This window comes from Pleurodeles waltl, chromosome 12, assembly GCF_031143425.1.
Source record: "Pleurodeles waltl isolate 20211129_DDA chromosome 12, aPleWal1.hap1.20221129, whole genome shotgun sequence".
In the NCBI taxonomy this organism is placed as follows: Eukaryota; Metazoa; Chordata; class Amphibia; order Caudata; family Salamandridae; genus Pleurodeles; species Pleurodeles waltl.
The window spans coordinates 707,993,987-708,012,210 of record NC_090451.1 but is presented as its reverse complement, the minus strand read 5'-3'; the positions used below and the strand labels follow the sequence as shown (position 1 = coordinate 708,012,210).

At 45.8% G+C, this 18,224-nt stretch overlaps 1 protein-coding gene across 1 annotated transcript in view; it reads right to left on the bottom strand.

The window, feature by feature from the left end:
* Positions 1-18,224, bottom strand: part of LOC138266933 (uncharacterized) — a 40,826-nt gene that overhangs the window by 9,222 nt on the left and 13,380 nt on the right. The window contains exon 2 of the mRNA XM_069215711.1: positions 7,400-8,537. Coding sequence (XP_069071812.1) covers positions 7,400-8,516 — 1,117 coding nt within the window. The 5' untranslated portion in view covers positions 8,517-8,537. The remainder of the gene's footprint in view (positions 1-7,399; positions 8,538-18,224) is intronic.

The window sequence follows — 18,224 nt, the reverse complement described above, 5'->3', positions numbered from 1 at the left end:
GTTTTCTTTACTATGAAGTAAGATTTTATTACCATACCTAAGAATCACAACCCCTGGTGAGTGACCAACACCCCTGGAGGTGTCCATGGCATGGGATTGGGTACAGGGTCTGGCCTGTGGCGAAGCCCTACACCCAATGCCCTACAGATGCCCAATCCCCATGGCTTGCCAACACCCTACCATCGCACAACACAAATGAACGCACACACACAACCTGTTTTGTCTTTTTATTTTTTTATTCCCAAATTAATCTTGCAGTAATCATGTAGTAGTTTCTTCGGACTCAAAGCAATTTTTGTGTGGGGGATGCCATTAGTACTGCAAGAGTTCAGCAAGTCTGCATCTGTGCAAAAACCTTTTTTTGCAGTTTTAACCTAGGGGGTCCCTCTATGACTCCCAAAATTGCCAGGAGGTTAGGGTCCCCCCCATACATGTTGTTTTATTCCTATTTTCAGGACACAGGACCAAGCCCCAGAGTCCTAAAATGGTAGTCACAACATTTCTCTTCATGTTGCTGCCAGCCAATCACAGCACTCGTTCTTGCAGGACTCGCCCCACACATGCAGGACTAGTCAATCAGAAGATTTCATTTGTTGTTTTTCCATCAGCACATTGCTATTTGTAATCTCTTAGAATATGCACATCAGGCATTCCATGACCCACTATCATCAAACACCAGATGACTGTTTTTTCCACAGACTGATGCTAACTCAGCAGATTCCTTTGGTGCCGGTGGATACGAAGTGCTCTTCGGGTGTTATCTGTACCCTTAAGTCTTCAGCCTCATCATGTTATCAGCTTCTGCCCTGGCCTTACCTTGGCCAGCAGGTTGGTTTACAGCTCTCAGACTTTGTCCTCTTACTGCATATTCTTAGAGCGTTGCAGGAGTGTGAGATACAGGAGAATGTGTGAAAGATAAGACTGAGGCCCTCAAGTGTACCTTGAACTGTGATAAGGAGGTATGAATAGACCACCTCAAGGGGTCTCCCAATCCCCTTTGTGGAGCGGAGGCTGAATAGTGCCAGGACCCTTGCTCAAGGGATCCCCTCCCTCAGATTCTAGAAGCAAACCTTCAGAAGGTCACACCAGCATCGGCGACACCAGGCTCAGATGGACGGATGGTCGATTGGATTGACGGACGGGCAGATGGATGGAAGGACACAACACACATGCAGTTCCCTCAAGCGGGACAGAGCACTGAACTTAACTTTCTCTTCTAACATGATGGGGCACAGGCAGAGGTCAATGATGGGGCCTCTACCACTGAACCTATGAGCTTTAAACACATAGCACACGCTCCTGCCCTTTAACTAAACCTAGGTATACCCCCCCAGAAAGGATCCTGCCCCATCCTCAGGAACTGCTCCTGCAGTGGGCCGTCTTGGCCCTGCATCACAAGCTCTGGGTGGTTCTTAGGTCTGTTGGTTGACCTACCTCATTACGAGAAGACACCTGGTTATAATGCATGAGACATGCGTACCCATAACTACACACTCCTCCTGGGTCACAGACCCTGAAGAGTGTTGGAAACTGTCACAAACTGAACAAGACAAAAATACTGAGCAGGCTTCGGCCACCTTGTGAGTAAGTTCACCCTTCTGTTCTTATCGGACAACACGCTAAAGAGGAAGATAGCAGCTCTGCACAATCGTAGCTTTTTCATGTGCAATCTCAACGTGAACACATATGAGTTATGAAAAAAATGGGCAAAAGTTTAAAATTAATGGAGTGGCCCAGGAGCCGAAGCCCTGCCACTGAAGTGCCCTTCTTTTCAGACAGCTGTGCCAAAGTGATCAGGAAAAGCACCATCACTCACCGTGCAAGACAGCCAGTGGAAGAAGTAGGTTAACTCAATGAACACAGGTATCAATGCACCCATGTGGTTGCCATCTTGAAATGGTGTAAAATTATTTCAAACATTCCAAGACAGTCATGCATGTGTATGCATATGTACCACACCAGCAGCCATTTTGCTATGCACATCATAGTTTCAGTACCTAGAGATTACGATAACTGATGAATTTCAGTGTTTTTTTCTTTAGCTTAAAACATGATGTTGTCACTGAAATTTTCACCTATCTATTACATTACTTTAACTTTTGTTTTTTTCAGTGAATTTCCAGTTTTTTTATTTTTACGGAAAGTAATATTCTATACCATACTTAAAGTCAACCTCAGGCCACGCACAGCCTTTGTCCGTGTTTACTGTGGTGTTGGCCACAAGAATTTGCCTGTGGCCAGGTCCCTCCCCAGATTCCTCACTAGCAAGCAACTGCATGAAGTGCACAGCCTACTCGCCTGCTTAGGGTGTGGTTGGTCTCTCAGGTCCCGTACGCTCAGGCAGACTTACTGACTTTGTCAAGGAATCACAACACTAAAAAATAAAAAGCCAGCCTATTGCCTTTATTAAGGGATCAGTACATTAATAATATAAACCAAATCTATCAGCTTTCTCCAAAAATCATCAATATGTTTAATAAAATGCATATTTCAGTAATTCACACTATGCAATGCTTATTAACAATGGTTATTATAGAAATGTTTAATAAAGTTTTAATAAAAATAATCAACATGTCTGTGAGTCTTTCTTTTAACATGGTTTTTATTACTGCATTTTGTGGGACATAAAATGTTAAAAGAAACATTCAGATACATGTTTTTTTCTTAAATAAAATCAACATGCCTTTGTGTCTTTCTTTGAACATTTTTCAGTCTACAACATACAATCATAATTACAACCTAAAGAGAGCTTTGCACTCCAGCAGAAGAGCACAGAGCTCCAGCTAGGAGTGTTTTTGAAAAATAAAGTAAGTTCTTCTGAGATCATGGATTTAATGACCCAGGAAACTTACTGTTTTTTATGTTGTTGGTGGCTGCTGCCCTCCTTTCATCCTTTCAGTCTCCCATAACATTAACAAAGTGATTGGTGGTGACCCTGCCCCTTATAGGAAAATATGTTATATTAAAATGCCCTAGGACAATGGTTCCCAAATGTTTTAGAGACACAGCCCATCTACATTTAATGTAAATTACGAGGGGTGATTTTTTAATATAACTAAAGCTTGGTTTGGTAGCACATTGTCATTCACAGAAAGCACATTGAAATGACCACTAACTTTGCACAGACATACAGGTTTACTGGTTAAACTATATAGCATACAGCACTCAAATGATAATGTGTAGAAATTGGGTTTCTGTGAATATTTATCATTTGTGCATAAGCTATTAACGTGGCTTTATTTATTTTGACTGTATTACAATCGCCGTTTCCCGCACATCTCAGAATTACAGAAAAAATTTGCTTAATTTTTCTTTCCTAACTGGTGAATGCATACAGTTGGTATTTCTGGTATTTACATTTTGTGTGTTGCTAAAAATGAAATTCCTAAGATTGTCACATAATTCGTTTTAAAAACTCCTCTCGCTTTGCAGTCAGAGCAAGAAATGTAAGTCATGCGTCCATGTTAAAAGAATAAGCAACAACTTGTCAGAAGACAGTCTGACATTTGACCTCTGTCATTGAAGCCATGCAAATGTAACATGACAAACACAGAATTTAAAGGCATCTTTAATAATTGTTCGGACATTCCTGATGCACCAAAAATCAGATCATGACCCATCAGTTGGTCGCGATCCACAGTTTGGGAAAAACTACCCTAGGGCATTATAGGGCACTTCTTGCTAGGAGCATGGAATAATAAATGAGCGTCTCCAGTCACTCATTTGTTATTCTTTTTTTTATTCTGGGTGCCCACCTTTGCTCTGAGGTGCGGGGGAGCCCTAGGGCCACCATGGACCTGCTGGCTTCCCAGCTTGCACCCATCACAGGTGCTGGCAGGAGCTGGCAATTCTTTTTTTAATAAATACAGGATGGGGAGTGTGCAGCCCCCCTCCAAGCTTTTACAGGCCCCTGTCACCCCATTCCCTGGGGCTGTATTATTTAAAAGGGGTGGGGATGTACTGCCCCCTTCCCAGTGCCTTTAGGGCCCCAGTGACCACATCCCCTGGGGCTTCCTTTTTTTAAGTGAAGGGGAGCACGCAGCCAACAGGAGTGCAAAAGCAAACTAAACAAGCATTTGCAATGCAACAGGTCTCACGTTTGCTTGAGCTAGAGCAATTACCATTGTAAACACCTAACCGGACTTTTCTTGCCACATAAAATGAAAATAAAACAGTTTCACATAACTAACTGGACTTTTCTTGCCATATAAACTGAAAAGTAAAAGTTTCACATAAGCGAGCTGACGGCCGCCATCAGTGCAAAGCAGACACACTCGTAGTGAAACCTATCGGCAAAAGTGCCATTATCCACGTAACTGGCAAAAGTGCAATTATCTACGTAACCGGCAAATGTGCAATTAACTACGTAACCAGGGTCGATGTCATGCAAAGCGCTCGACATCTGCCCAGCAAGATCGAGCTGCAAAAAAAGAGAAAACGTAGTGCAGAAACCGGACGGAAAACGTGGATCCTCATATGTTTTCAGTACTCAGTCACTGCGCTCAAGGAGGGCTAAACACTGAAAAAGCCTTGACCTATGCATGCCTTTCACTAATGAAAGCAAGCAGATTTTAAAAGACAAGCTCACAAACCAATGAAAGAGACTGATGTGACATGGGCGTGGTTTGAAGCCCTAAGAGAGATTACAACACAGGACGGAGCGATTTGCGCTCGCCCCTTAAAAAGGCAACCAGGTCCATAGCAGTGGTGAAGCTTCTGGGCCTTCGTGTAAAAAAGAGATTTAAAAAATGCAGGGATTGGTGGGGACCAAGGGAGGGGTAAGTGAAAAGCATGACAACAGGGATATGACAGCAATGTGCAACTACTGAGCTCTAACACTAGCCACATCCGGGGGGCGGTTTAATACAGAAAGATAGATAGATAGATAGATAGATAGATAGATAGATAGATAGATAGATAGATAGATAGATAGATAGATAGATAGATAGATAGATAGATAGATAATGAAGCAGGGGTAGGGACCAGCAGGGGAGCAATGCAAGAGCAGGAGATTGGTGAGAATGGCAGTGAGAGGAGGACAGGAGAGAAAAAGTGGAAGGTGATACCCTCCTAAGAAGAAGTGAAGCCGACCTAAAACCTAACAAAGTAGTCCGCCATGTTTGCAGTGGAAGGATACAAGTGTTCCAAAGCAGAACTGACATATTGAAGCTCTGCTTCAGTGGTGGGACAAACATAAGAATACAGAGGAAAGCTATGACATGAGGACCATGAAACAAAGACAAGAAAGTCATTGAATCATTAGCAAGGGTCTGTCCCAAAGCACACTCTGCATATTGTATTGAAGCCAAAAGGTATTTGACTACAAAGAGCTAAAGCTGCACTCAGGCAAGACCTAAAAAGAGAAACGTTCAATGAAGAGGAAAAACATATCTGTCAACAACACAAAGAACTTTGGTTACTGTGTGACCTGATCTTTAAACACAAATGCAAAACAACCACAGACAGAAGGAAATAAAGGGAAATAAACAGCTGTAATAAAACTGAATGGCCGATTGTGATAATTAAAAAAAGGAATTGTGGACTAATTTAATTGCATTTGTCTGTAAATGATAATCTCATACGGAGCAGTAAATGGTGTTCCTCGTGCCCTGAGACATCCCAGGTTTGCACAAACTCTAATAAAAGATCGAAAAAATGAAAACCTCTGGTCACCGGCAAGCAGACGCCCGTATCATACGCGGTTATCCAAGTGAATGTCACATCCACAGGAGGAGACGCCATCACGCTTCAAACAGAGCATCCCATGCACTGACAGGGAGTGCACAACTCCTACGAGTGACCCTCGACCCTGGCTGCTGCCCCGCTGTGCCTCTGTCACCGCAGTAGCAATGCGGTGAGCCAATAAACTGATGATCTTCATTACTCCGATTCTTTCTTCCTCGTCCTAGTACGCTCTGAGTTGTGTTGACCCCTCCAGGCAAGCATCATGGTGCCCAATTCCAGTACCAAGTAACACGTCTAATTTAATTACATAAACTGACATGGCTGGAAGGTTTCTGGAGTCTGCTGAACTTGTTCAGTCGATCACTGATTTATAAAGTGTGGCAATTCACAAGTGAGTGTCCCAAGACGCTGGCACACAAAAAGTGGGTGGAAAAGGAAGGAGAAAGCAGTGAGAGTGAGAGGAAAAGCAAGGAGAAGACACTCCAAAAATGGGTGAAAAAGCAAGAGGAACGTACTCACAAAAAAGGGGAAAAGGCAAGGAGAAAGCAGTGAAAACAAGAGAAAAGCAAGGAGAAGGCACACAAAAACCCTGGGAAAACGCAAGCAGAAAACGGGAGCAAGAGCGATGCAGCAGCACGGATAGAGCTAGACCTGGGCAGCTGATGCATCTCAATCAGCCACCTCCAGTCTATCCTGTTGGACAAATGTTTAGGCAGTCACCCATTTGGCAGCCTTGCAGATGCTCATCAAAAGGTCTCCATGCCCTTGTCCCAAGAAGGTGACATGCCTTTGATACATCCTGCTGAAGCTGTGGAACTTATTGTGATAGGTCAGTGATATTTCCATTTTGAAACTCTGCTGCAGTGTAGAAAAATAGTATTTCACCCCTTTATTGGCAAACTCAAAAATATGGACCCTCAAGCTTACAAGGTCTTCTGTTAGGAACATCCTTGAGAAGACCACGTTCAGTGACACAGGTTTCACCGAAACATCTTCCAGTAGTTCGTAATTTGGGTCCTGTGAAATTGCCAGGACCAATGGCAGGTCCCAGGACTTCGCTAGAGGGTGGTTCCCTGGCCCACGGAGCGTGAAACCCTGCCTATGCCTACTTACCAGTGATCGAGAGGTCCTACAAGTCCACAAGTCTTCTGAGCATCTGGACCAATGTCAAACGATCCTTTGTGATGGAACCACAGTCTCGCTTGGGCTCCCCAGTTCTGAATGCTAGCCCCTGCCCTCAGGCTGGAGGCAGGCCTGCAAGGGCATCCCAAAGTGTCTGCAGGGCCTTTGATTGGAGGAGCCGTGGGGTGTCTGGTGCCTCTTCCCTGGAGGCCTGTCATCTGACAGGTCTTCCCTGGTGACCTGATATCTGCTGACCTGACCCCTCAGCTTCTAGAGCAATAGGCGCGCCTGTTGGGCAGGAAGTACCAGTATCAATGCAGTGGCATAACAAAGGACCCTGCAACCCCTGTGGAACCCTGACCTGAGAGCTCCTGAGTGGGTCTGGAGGGGGGCCCCACCATGTACTTTGCAGGGGAATCCCCTCAAGTTTTGTTACGCCACTGCATCAATGCTTTCTGAAAGGGGTGGGCTAAGAGGGAGCATCAATCAATCAACTCAGATTTGTAGACTGCAGCTAATCACCTGCAAGAATATTCAGGTTGTGTAGACAAATACTGCTCCAAACATAAAACAGGCCTCAAGCAGCACTTACTTCCAGATGGTGAGATGGGGTCCTTCAGGAATCCACCAGGCTCCCCATTCACAAGCGGCAATGAGGTCCTGTCATTCGACATGGCAGATGCTGGCTGATGGATGTGTTCACCTTCGTACTCCGCAGACGCAGCAACCTCCTCATGCTTCGGCGACGCTGGAGGCATGTTCTGTGATGTAAAGTGCTCTGGTCGGGCAATGCCCTCCCTTTTAAACAGAGACTGGAGCTGCTTAATGGTGTTGGTATGTTCCACAGGTAGAGGTGATGAGGTGCTCTTGGTTGCTGGTGTTGGCTGAAGGAGAGTCTCCTTGTTTTCAATAAGGACGATGGAAGGCTCCGCTTGTAAAGGTGATGTGGTGGTCTTATTGTCAGATGTGATTGGTGTTGACAGAAGTATACTGTCTTTCTTTTCAACAATAATGATGGAAGGCTCCACTTTTTGAGGTGATGTAAGGTTCTTGGTACCTGATGTGACTGGTGTTGGAAGAATGGCCTCTCCTCCTTCCTTGAGAGTGGTGGAAGCTTCTAGAGGTGTTGTAGGGGGTTTTCTACTTGATGTGACTGATACTGCAGGAAGGACAGCCTCTTTGTTTTCAATGAGGATGACGATGGGTTCCGCTTTCAGCGGGGATGTATTGGTCTTGGTACCTGATGCGACTAGTGCTGGCGGATGGACGGGCTTTCCATCTTCCTTCAGCATGATGGGATGCTCCACCTTTACCGATGACGGAGGGGTCTTTTTACCTGATGTGAGCGGTACCGGCTGCGGGGCTTGCTCCTTCTCGAACAGTGACTGCAGCTGCTTCATTGAGGAGGCGTGCTCCCCATTTGGAAGTGATGTTGGGGTCTTTTTATTCAGTGCGACTGGTATGTGCTGAGGAGATTTCTCCCTCTCAAACAGCGACTGGAGTTGCTTTATTGAGCTAACAGTTTCTCCGTTGGTGAGTGATGTTGTCCTCTTCGAACGCACGGAGTCCAGGAGAAGCTCATTCTTTTCCAGGGCCTGCGCTTGAGGACTCTTGGCTTCCCCTGATGCCGGTGGTTCTGGGGTCTCAGTAGTTGAGTGCAGGGGGATAATCAGTACTTCTGGCTCCCATTGGGGACCCTTTTCATCCATGGTCAAGGATGGGGAGGAAACCTGAAAGACAAGTTACAGTGCTATAAATGAGATGCACTTTTTGATGATAAATGCTAGAGGTCACTGGTCACTGACAGAGAAGGGAAAGCACATCATGTGACTTCATGAGTATGGCCTGAGATACCACTACCTCTTTTAGGCCAGTGGGGTGACAGGTCATGTCATCAGACAATCTCAGCAGAGATAATCTATTAAAATGGGAACACTGTTAAATTGTGACTTTGGCCTTTAAGAACTTGTTGAGACAAGTACTCTACCACTAATGGGTCAGTATCATGACCCCACACGCGGAATGATACCCAGCTGGAAGCGTGTGCAGTAGGCATGCACCGTCAGTGAGATTTGAATAACTAGCAACACTTATAAATCACATTCATATATCAAAAATCAAGTATTCAACAATTTAATGAAAAGACAATTATACACTGTGACAAGCTTTTCCATTCCGATGAGTAATGTTAATTTCAACAAAACGTATTTGAATACTTACGTACTAAAGAAATCCTAAATATGTCTTTTAAATTAGATCAAAAAATCTGAATGCATAGGAAAACTGTGTTCTTATGCATGTTATCATTAAATTAAGTTAATAATTTATGATTTCCCCCATTTACTCAGACGTTCTCTTTTTTTCCAAAAATCAATCTCTTGTGTGCGATGTTTACTATATGCCAAAACTCCATAACAAGAATCACCTTATTAGTAGAGTGCAGTAAACTTCCTGATACAACTCCATTACGGCAATATCCGTCCATCCTAGTTACATTTTATTTTCAATACCCTTCAAGCAGCTCTTTAGTGGTTTAGTGACTAATGGAACACCTTACAGATGTTTACTCCATGTTCTACGGCCTGACTCTCGTAAACCGTTTCAACTTTTTTTTCATTGTTTCTCTATCACCACCACATTGATTTGCAGGGCTTCTTCAGGGCAATACCATAGACTCTGATCCCTGTAAGATGGTCATAAGTATTCTTTACATTAAAAGACCTTATGAAAGCATCAATTTTCAGATCTTAAAGTTGTGATATCCCCACTAAATTCCAATTGTTATTTTTCTGTGAAGAAGGATAGAGTTGTCAAAGGCAGATAAGTAAATAAACTATATTCTAGGTTTTTAAATAATGAAAGCATGAACACGATAATTTTCTGTAGAAACTTGTCTCAACAATCAACCGGTATTGGCATCTGCTACAGATGTGGAACACCTGCAGTTTAGTTGGTAACATAGTTCATTGATTATTCATTGTGAAATAACTGTGGCATAACCAATAAGCAATATTTCTTGATTTAATACAGGTGAATTGCCGTAGACTTATTTTAGAAACTAATAAACCATTATTAATCATTAGTAATGATGGCTGGGCATAGCACCCTCTGTCTACGCTCTGTGTCTTCTAGTAAGAAGGCACCATCAGTCTTCCTGGCTGCTTGTCCTTGATCTTAGGAGGTTAATAAAGTCCAGGTAGACGTCTTCACAGCCAATCTTTGAGCTTTTGTAGAGTAATCCAGCTATCCACCTCATCTGAATTTAAGGGAAATGTTTATTTCCTCTTCCTTGAAATGACTTCCTTTGAACAGGTTCTTTTTGATCACATAAACTCCCCTTTAGGGATATGCCGAAAGTTGCTCCATCAATGATAGCGCTTTGTATGCCTTCCCAAGTTAGTGGACATTCCCACCTGGCATATGTGTTCCATCCACTCCTAATACCAACAAACAACAAGCACTGACAAGGCCAACAGTTCTGGCTTTGATGTGCTAACACATGCAAAAACAGACATGCACAACTGTGCACTTGCATGTGCCCTTGTTTCCATGCATTTTAAAATGAAAGGCAGGTCTGCAGGCTTAACAATGCCTATATCTGCTTTTATCTGCACTCGACCCTTATCCTTTAAATCTGTCAACAGTGTAGTGTGCACTGGGTGACAGCAATTTCTTTGACTATAAACTGATAGCATAAAGGTTGGTAGTATCATACATTTACAGCAGCATTTAATAGCACTGATTAAAATGATTGCGTGCGTACTGTGTAAGCGTGATATGCGTAGACACATAGCTTAGTACTGTCCAGTGGTATTTTTTTTTAAAGAGAATTTTTGTATTTTTAATTCTGTATTCCTTTGCACACAAAAATTACATTCTGGAAAAACAGCACCTGACAAATATTATAATTCCTTTATATACTTATTTACGTCATATTTGAAGTAAATTACTAGTTACAATTACTTTTGAGGGGTGAGTCCTTCTTTTCAAGATGGCTGCTGTGTCTTGTGACTAGTCCCTGCTAGCTACTGCTGCTCTGGACAACAGCGCATCTCATGCATTGGGAAGAAGGCATTCCCTGAATACCACCCCTAACAGCCAATAGTATAACGGAGAAGATAGCATACTCCCCTGTGCAGATAAATGATGTGCCTGATGCTGCCTTGGAGCAGTGGCTGAGGGGGCTTGATGGAAGTTACCATATGCCAGAGACAGCTGGCCCAGGGTTCCTCTCTGGCTAACACACAAGGGAGGTGCATGCCATAATTGAGGTGAACCACATTGGAAAGGCAGCTCTCCTCATTAAAAGCAACACATGCCACTAAAAACAAAATGGTTCCTTGAGCTATGCTGTAAATAGTAATACTTCAAGTACTCTTTAGGTTTACTATAGAATGGATTGATTTCAATGCTGAAAGCCCTCTTTTCAAGGAGTCTGCATTTATCTAATAGTCACATTCATCCGCGCCTGTTCCTAAAAACAATGCACCTCTTGCATAGAAATAGAAGTTATGCATCTAGTAATCAACGCCATGATGCTGAGAATCAACTACGCCTACCGTCTGATGCAGGATGTCAATGGCACTGTCTTAAAGCAACGGCTAAAGAAGGCCGAGCCCAAGCAACCAATGGTCGACCAAGGGCGAGCAAAAGCCCTCTCACTAGAACTCAGATGTATGTGAACGTATGGAAGCAGGACGTCCTCATGGAGTTACTTCCCTTCGCCAACGGCAACAAGAGCCAGTTTTACAAAACTACCACTATGGCCCACAGCTACTATGGTTTCAAGGTATTATTCTGTAGAAGAATTTGGCGCACTGAAGTTTTAAATGGCTGCCAAGTAGTCCTGGATTTGGACCATTGGCATGAGTGGAAGCAGACAATTCTGGTGCCAACATCTACCAAGCATCAGAACTGGGGGCTGTTTACCTCTGACCAATCCTCATTTCCATCGGGAAGGAGGTCCACGCCAAGCGCCCCACGGGTTGTGCTCTTAAGGTGTAAACAGTAAAATGCCTTCCCATGAGGGCTAGAGACACTACCTGCAACCAGTTACGTGAGCAATAGTGTAACTTTAAACACACACCTTTGTGGGATTAGTAGCGTCTCTGGTGTCATAACGTTCAAGATGAATGTCGCAGACTGAATGAACGACAACTCTCTCAAACTCAACACTGGAAAAAAATGAAGTGCTCATCTTTGGGAATAACACCTCGCCGTGAACCAACACATGGTGGTCTGAGGAGCTCATCACCTCGCCCCCACCCACTCCAACAGACTACACCCGCAAACTCAGCATCATCCTGGATAACAAGCTATCCATGAAGAAACAAGTCGATGCGGTCTCATCTGACTGCTTCCACACCCTTGCATGCTCCGCAAGATCTTCAGGTGGCTCCCAGCAAACACCAGAAGGACCGTCACGCAGGCACTCATCACCAGCAGACTGGACTACGGAAACACTTTACGTTGGAATCACTGCACGCCCCCTGAAGAGACTCCAGACAGTGCAGAATTCAGCAGCAAAACTCATCCTTGACCTCCGCAGGCAGACTCACATCACCCCACACCTCAAGAAGCTACACTGGCTCCGGATCCAGAGGAGAAGCCCGTTTAAAATGCTGACCCATGCCTACAAGGTCCTTCCCAACAAAGGACCAGCATACATCAACAAATGCCAGACCTTCCACCAACCAGCCGGACTCCTCTGATCAGCTCACCTCTCCCTTTGCAGAACCCCCACTGATTTGTCGAGCCAACAGCAGGGGACACTCCTTCCTCCAACTGGCAGCCAAGGTTTGGAACCGCCTGCACCTCAGAGCCGCACCATTACTCCAGCAATTCAGAAGAGAACTGAAGTCCTGGACGTTCGAATGATCACACCTCAATGAAGCAACGCCTCGAGACTCTCACATGTGATTTGCCACGCTGTATAAATGTTTGATTGATTGATAACAGCTCTCTGTGTTTAGAGAATGAAGCACCAGGTGTAGCACGAGTCACGCAAGGGCAGCTGGTACATTTTATCTGTATATAGATGCTAGTATAATTGTATTCAGCACATAACTTAATCAATAAAGCTCTTCTGATTAGATTGTGATTTGTGAATATCATTTTCTCAGGTGAACTGTATCCCTGAGATTAGATTGGGCTTCTGGAAAAGTGCTTTATAAGTGTGGGCAAGTCTCAGGTGCTGCGGTGTCAGCGGGTGGCTATAGCTGTGTGGACAATTCCATCTAAACGCAGATAAGACCTCAGGAGAGCTTCTCAGCAGCCCGGATCATCACCTCCTCATCCAGGCCTTCCCCAACAAATGTTCTTTCGTGTGGTGGGAGGTGCAGACACTCACTGGGTAAGGACAGTGAGGGGTGTCGAACTCGGAGTAACAAACATTACCAGGTAGTAACCCAGCATTATACTAGAGAAGGATTGTTGGAAGTTTATTAGTCAACCCGGGCTTAGGTCTTTGTCCTACAGAACAGAGTGGTGGGACAGTGGCCATACACCCATGTGCCAAAGGGGGGGATCATTGAAGTGAACACTCACACAAACACATGGATTTGGAATAATAGGGTCTGTGGAAAAAGAATCTGGAAGCCAGAAAATAAATTTCCATCACGAGTTCCAAATCTCAGACTACTTGAAATGTAGGAGGGAAGCGATCATGAGAAATCCATATTAGAAACTTTGGGAACTTGAGACTCCATCAGTCAAGAGGTTACCTGTTAACAGAGCACGGGAGGCCTAAATGGAGAAAAACTAGGTATTGAAACATTTTCAGAAATGCCTGTGGTTGACTAGACACTCTGGTCAGGGAATATTACTTTCCTCCTTGCCCGACCTTCTTAAAATAATGGTCAGTCGGTATTATTTAATTCCTAAATCCAGAAAAAATTGTAACATAAAAGTGTTGGTACTCATGGGCATTTTTGACAAAGTGGTCTTCTTAAGGCCTCCCGACACCAGCAACCAACCCCAGGACTGGATTTAAGGTAGTGTGGCCGGTGCAGCTGCACTGGGTGCTGGCCTGGAGAGGGGCACTGACCTCAGGAGGAGGGGATGCTAGGTTTATCAATGATTTACAATTTAAAAGCACCTGCTGCAGAGTTCCTTGTGTGTCCAGCTTTCTGGCAGTGTTAGAAATGGGGTCTCTAGTTGGCAGAGGTATACACCCTTGTCCAACTAGGGACCACAATCCTAGTCAGGGTAAGTCACAACACAGTCCAAATTATCTTGTGCTCGCCCTCTGGTAGCTTGGCACTGAGCAGACAGGCTTAATTTAGAAGGCAATGTGTAAAGTATTTGTTCAGAACGTATACCTTAATACAGTGAAAACACCACAAAAAGACACCACACAGGTTTAGAAAAAATAGAGAATATTTATCTGAATAAAATACTGTTGAAACAAGGAAAATCCAATGTACACAAGCAAAATTATTAATTTTTAAAGATTAAATCCAACTAAAGCACCTAGAAACACAATAGCTCCGACTGGTGTTATCATGGCATCATTGACGGAGTCGTTCCCAACAATCCGACACCACTAGTGCCGGTCACGGAGTCACAGGGAGCCCCAGGTACAGTACCTTTTGAAAACGAAGAACACGGACATCGCATGTAGTCTGAAAGAGGCGTTGGTGGAGTTGGTGCAGCGTCAGTCCCTTTCAACTTCTGAGGAAAGAGGCGTTGGTTCCGCGCTGCAAAGCAGGTGGCGGTGCAGTGTTGGTTCCGTCCGGATACAGGGGGAGATGATGCAGCGCTGTCCTCAATGGGTCGATTCCTTGTGACCCGGTGGGGTCGCTGGTTCTGGTCCGTCAGGATGTGATGTGTCAACTTCTAAGTGTTGCGATGACCCTGAGTGATGTCAGCGGAGTCGCGACAACGTCGGACTTGCGTTGTAGGCAGTGGTCATTGCGTGCGGCGAGGTCCACAGAGCGGAAGCAGGCAGCGGCGTCGCTGAAGTTGTTCCGTAGTCTCTGGAGTCGGATACTAGCAAAAAGCTAGTAGTCGAAGTCTTTGCTGTCCCGGAGACTTCAGAACAGGAGGCAAGCTCAATCCAAACCCTTGGAGAGCACTTGTGGGGGAAGGCAGAGTACTTCCAGCACAGTCAGAGGCCCGCAGGCAGCAGGGCAACAGCAGGGCAGCAGTCCGTCTCAGCACAGCAGTCCAGAGAGTCCTTTTGGCAGCCAGGCAGGTCTTCTGACAGATTTCAGGTGCAGGTGTAGTTCCAGAAGTATCTGAGTTGGAGGGGTCACAGACCCAGTTTATATACCCAGAAATGCCTTTGAAGCGGCGGACACTTCAAAGAGTGGTTTTGAAGTGCATATGTTCCCCTTTCAGCCCAGTCCTGTCTGCCAGGGTCTCAGTGGGGGGTTACCAGTCTCTTGTATGAGGGCAGGCCACTGGCCTTTGAAATGTAAGTGTCAGGCCCTCCACCCTTCCAGTCCAGGAAGACCCATTCAGCATGGAGATGAATGCAGATGTGACTGAGTGTCCTGTGTTTCAATCAATCAATCAATCAGTGGTGTATTTGTAGAGCGCACTACCACCCATGAGGGTCTCAAGATGCTGGGGGTGAGGGGGTGCTGCTACTGCTCAAATAGCCAGGTTTTGAGCCGCTTCCTGAAAGCCAACAGGTCTTCGGTCTGTCGTAGGTGCAAGGGAAGGATGTTCCAGGTCTTGGTGGCGAGGTGGGAGAAGGAACTGCCTCCGGTGGTCGCTCTTCGGATGCAGGGGATGATGCCGAGGGCAAGGTCGGCTGAGCGGAGTTGGCGGGATGGGTTGTAGAAGGTGAGTTGTCTGTTGAGATAGGCTGGACCGGTGTTGTGGAGCGCCTTGTGTGCGTGGGTGAGGAGCTTGAAGGTTATCCTTTTGTTGACGGGGAGCCAGTGTAGGTCTCTCAGAAGGGGAGTGATGTGGCTGTGGCGGTGGGCATCGAGGATCAGTCGTGCGGAGGCGTATTGTATGCGTTGCAGTTGTTTGAGGAGTTTGGCCGGGGCTCCTGCGTAGAGGGTGTTTCTGTAGTCAAGTTTGCTGCTGACGAGGGCTTGGGTGACTGTTCTTCTTGTATCTGTGGGGATCCATCTGTAGATCTTTCGGAGCATGCGGAGGGTGTTGAAGCACGATGAGGAGACGGCGCTGACTTGCTTGGTCATGGAGAATGTTGAGTCGAGGATGATGCCCAGGTTGCGTGCGTGGTTGGTGGGTGTTGGGGCTGCTCCCAGAGCGGTCGGCCACCAGGAGTCGTCCCAGGCTGAGGGGTTGGCGCCGAGGATGAGGACCTCCGTCTTGTCTGAGTTCAACTTCAGTTTGCTGTTCCTCATCCATTCGGCGACAGCCTTCGTACCTTCATGGAGGTTGGATTTGGCGGTGAGGGGGTCCTTGGTGAGGGAGAGGATCAGTTGGGTGTCGTCGGTGTAGGAGATGATGTTGAGGTTGTGTAGCCGGGCGACGTGGGTGAGCGGGGCCATGTAGACGTTGAAAAGTGTAAGGCTGAGGGACGAATATCGCAGCGGCTGCCATATAAGGGGAGGTGGGAGGGAGGGGCAGCAGGGAGGAGGAAGGGGGCAACGAATGGGCGAGCGGGGGCCGCAGGGATGCAGTGGCGGGGGGAAAAAGGAGTCTGAAGAGGAGGGAGGGGGGCGGGCCGTAGGGATGCAGCAGCGGGGAGACCAGGGCAGAGAAGATAGGGAGCCTGGAGCAGCGGCAACACCGGCACGCGGTGCAGAGGAGCGACCTGCCTGAAGCAGGGTCAAGGGTCGCTGTTTGTGGTTGTCTGGGTGAAATGCACAAGGAAGCTGTCAACCAGCACAGACCAGACGTTGATTGGAGACAGGCTGTAAGGCACAGATGGTTTTAAGTGCAGACAAAATGCTCACGTTCTAAAAGTGGCATTTCTAAAATAGTAATATAAAATCCAACCTCACCAATAAGCAGGATTTTCTGTTACCATTCTGGCCGTACTAAATTTGACCTAGTTATCCCGTTCAGATCAGAATCTACTACTCAAACAGTATACGAGGGTAGCCCTAATGCTATCCTGTGAAAGGAGCAGGCCTCACAGAAGTGTAAAACGAATCTAGGAGTTTTTCACTACCAGTACATATAAAACACACATGTACATGTCCTGCCTTTTACCTACATAGCACCCTGCCCTATGGGTTACCTAGGGCCTTGCATAGGGATGACTTATATGTAGGAAAGGGGGAGTTTAAGGCTTGGCAAGTACTTCTAAATGCCAGGTCAAAGTGGCAGTAAAACTGCACACACAGGCCTTGCAATGGCAGGCCTGAGATATGGTTAAGGGGCAACTTATGTGGGTGTCACAATCAGTGCTGCAGGCCCACTAGTAGCATTTATTTTACAGGCCCTGGGCACATGTAGCGCACTTTACTATAGACTTATAAGTAAATCAAATATGCGAATTGGGGATGAACCAATGCTACCATGTTTAAGAGAGAGAGCATATGCACTTTGGCACTGGTTAGCAGTGGTAAAGTGTGCAGAGTCCTGAAACCAGCACAAACAGTGTCAGAAAGGTGGAGGGACGCAAGCAGAAAGTTGGGGGATGGATAACCACCCCAAGGCTGTCAGGTCTAACACACAGCAATAAAAATGTCAAGAAAACTCTTGTGAGTAATGTTCCTGCTAGAGAGAAACACCTGCTTTTAGGGTCAGAGCACAAGCGCTCGGCCTGTTGTAATCTCTCTGTGGGCTTTTAACCACACCCACTCTTGCTATTCAATCTTTGCTGTGCTTGTTTTAAATGCTTCATTTTTAATGGTGCATTTTGTGGAATGTCCCTCCTTTGTGTGCTGAGTTCCCTCCCAGGCAATTTCACTAAGTGAATATTTCTGTTGGCCATCACACTATGTCACGCTTCCTCCTGTAAGAGCGTGTGACGGCCCCTCCTCTGGTTTTGGTTTCCTTTCATCCCAGCCGCGATCCTTTCTGGACATTCACGAAGGGAGCCAATAACTCTCGCACTCACGCTCATGGCAGCCCTTGCGCTTTGAATCGGCTGCTTCTGTCAACTGTTTTACTTTTAATTTTGAATTTATGTGTCAAGAAAAGTCCAGTTAAGAATTTACAACACTGGCAGCTCTAACTTGAGCAAACTGGAGACCCTTTGCATTGGAAATGCTTGTTTGTCTAGTGGCAGTGTTGACTCGCCATAAAGTAGAACAGAGGGTTAATGTGCCTGCTGCAAAGAACAGGTCTGTATTTTATGTGGATAGCTGAGTGGATTAGTAAAAGCAGTCTTTACCAGCGCTTTAAAACAAATGAAATGTATGTGAGAGAAGGGCCTGGGCAGAGATGAGGAGCACTTTTGTCAGACCTTAGTGAGGGAATCAGAGGAGGAGGTTAGGATGAGTGGGGGGGGGGGTGGCAAAAAATACTGTGGCACCAGGCACCAC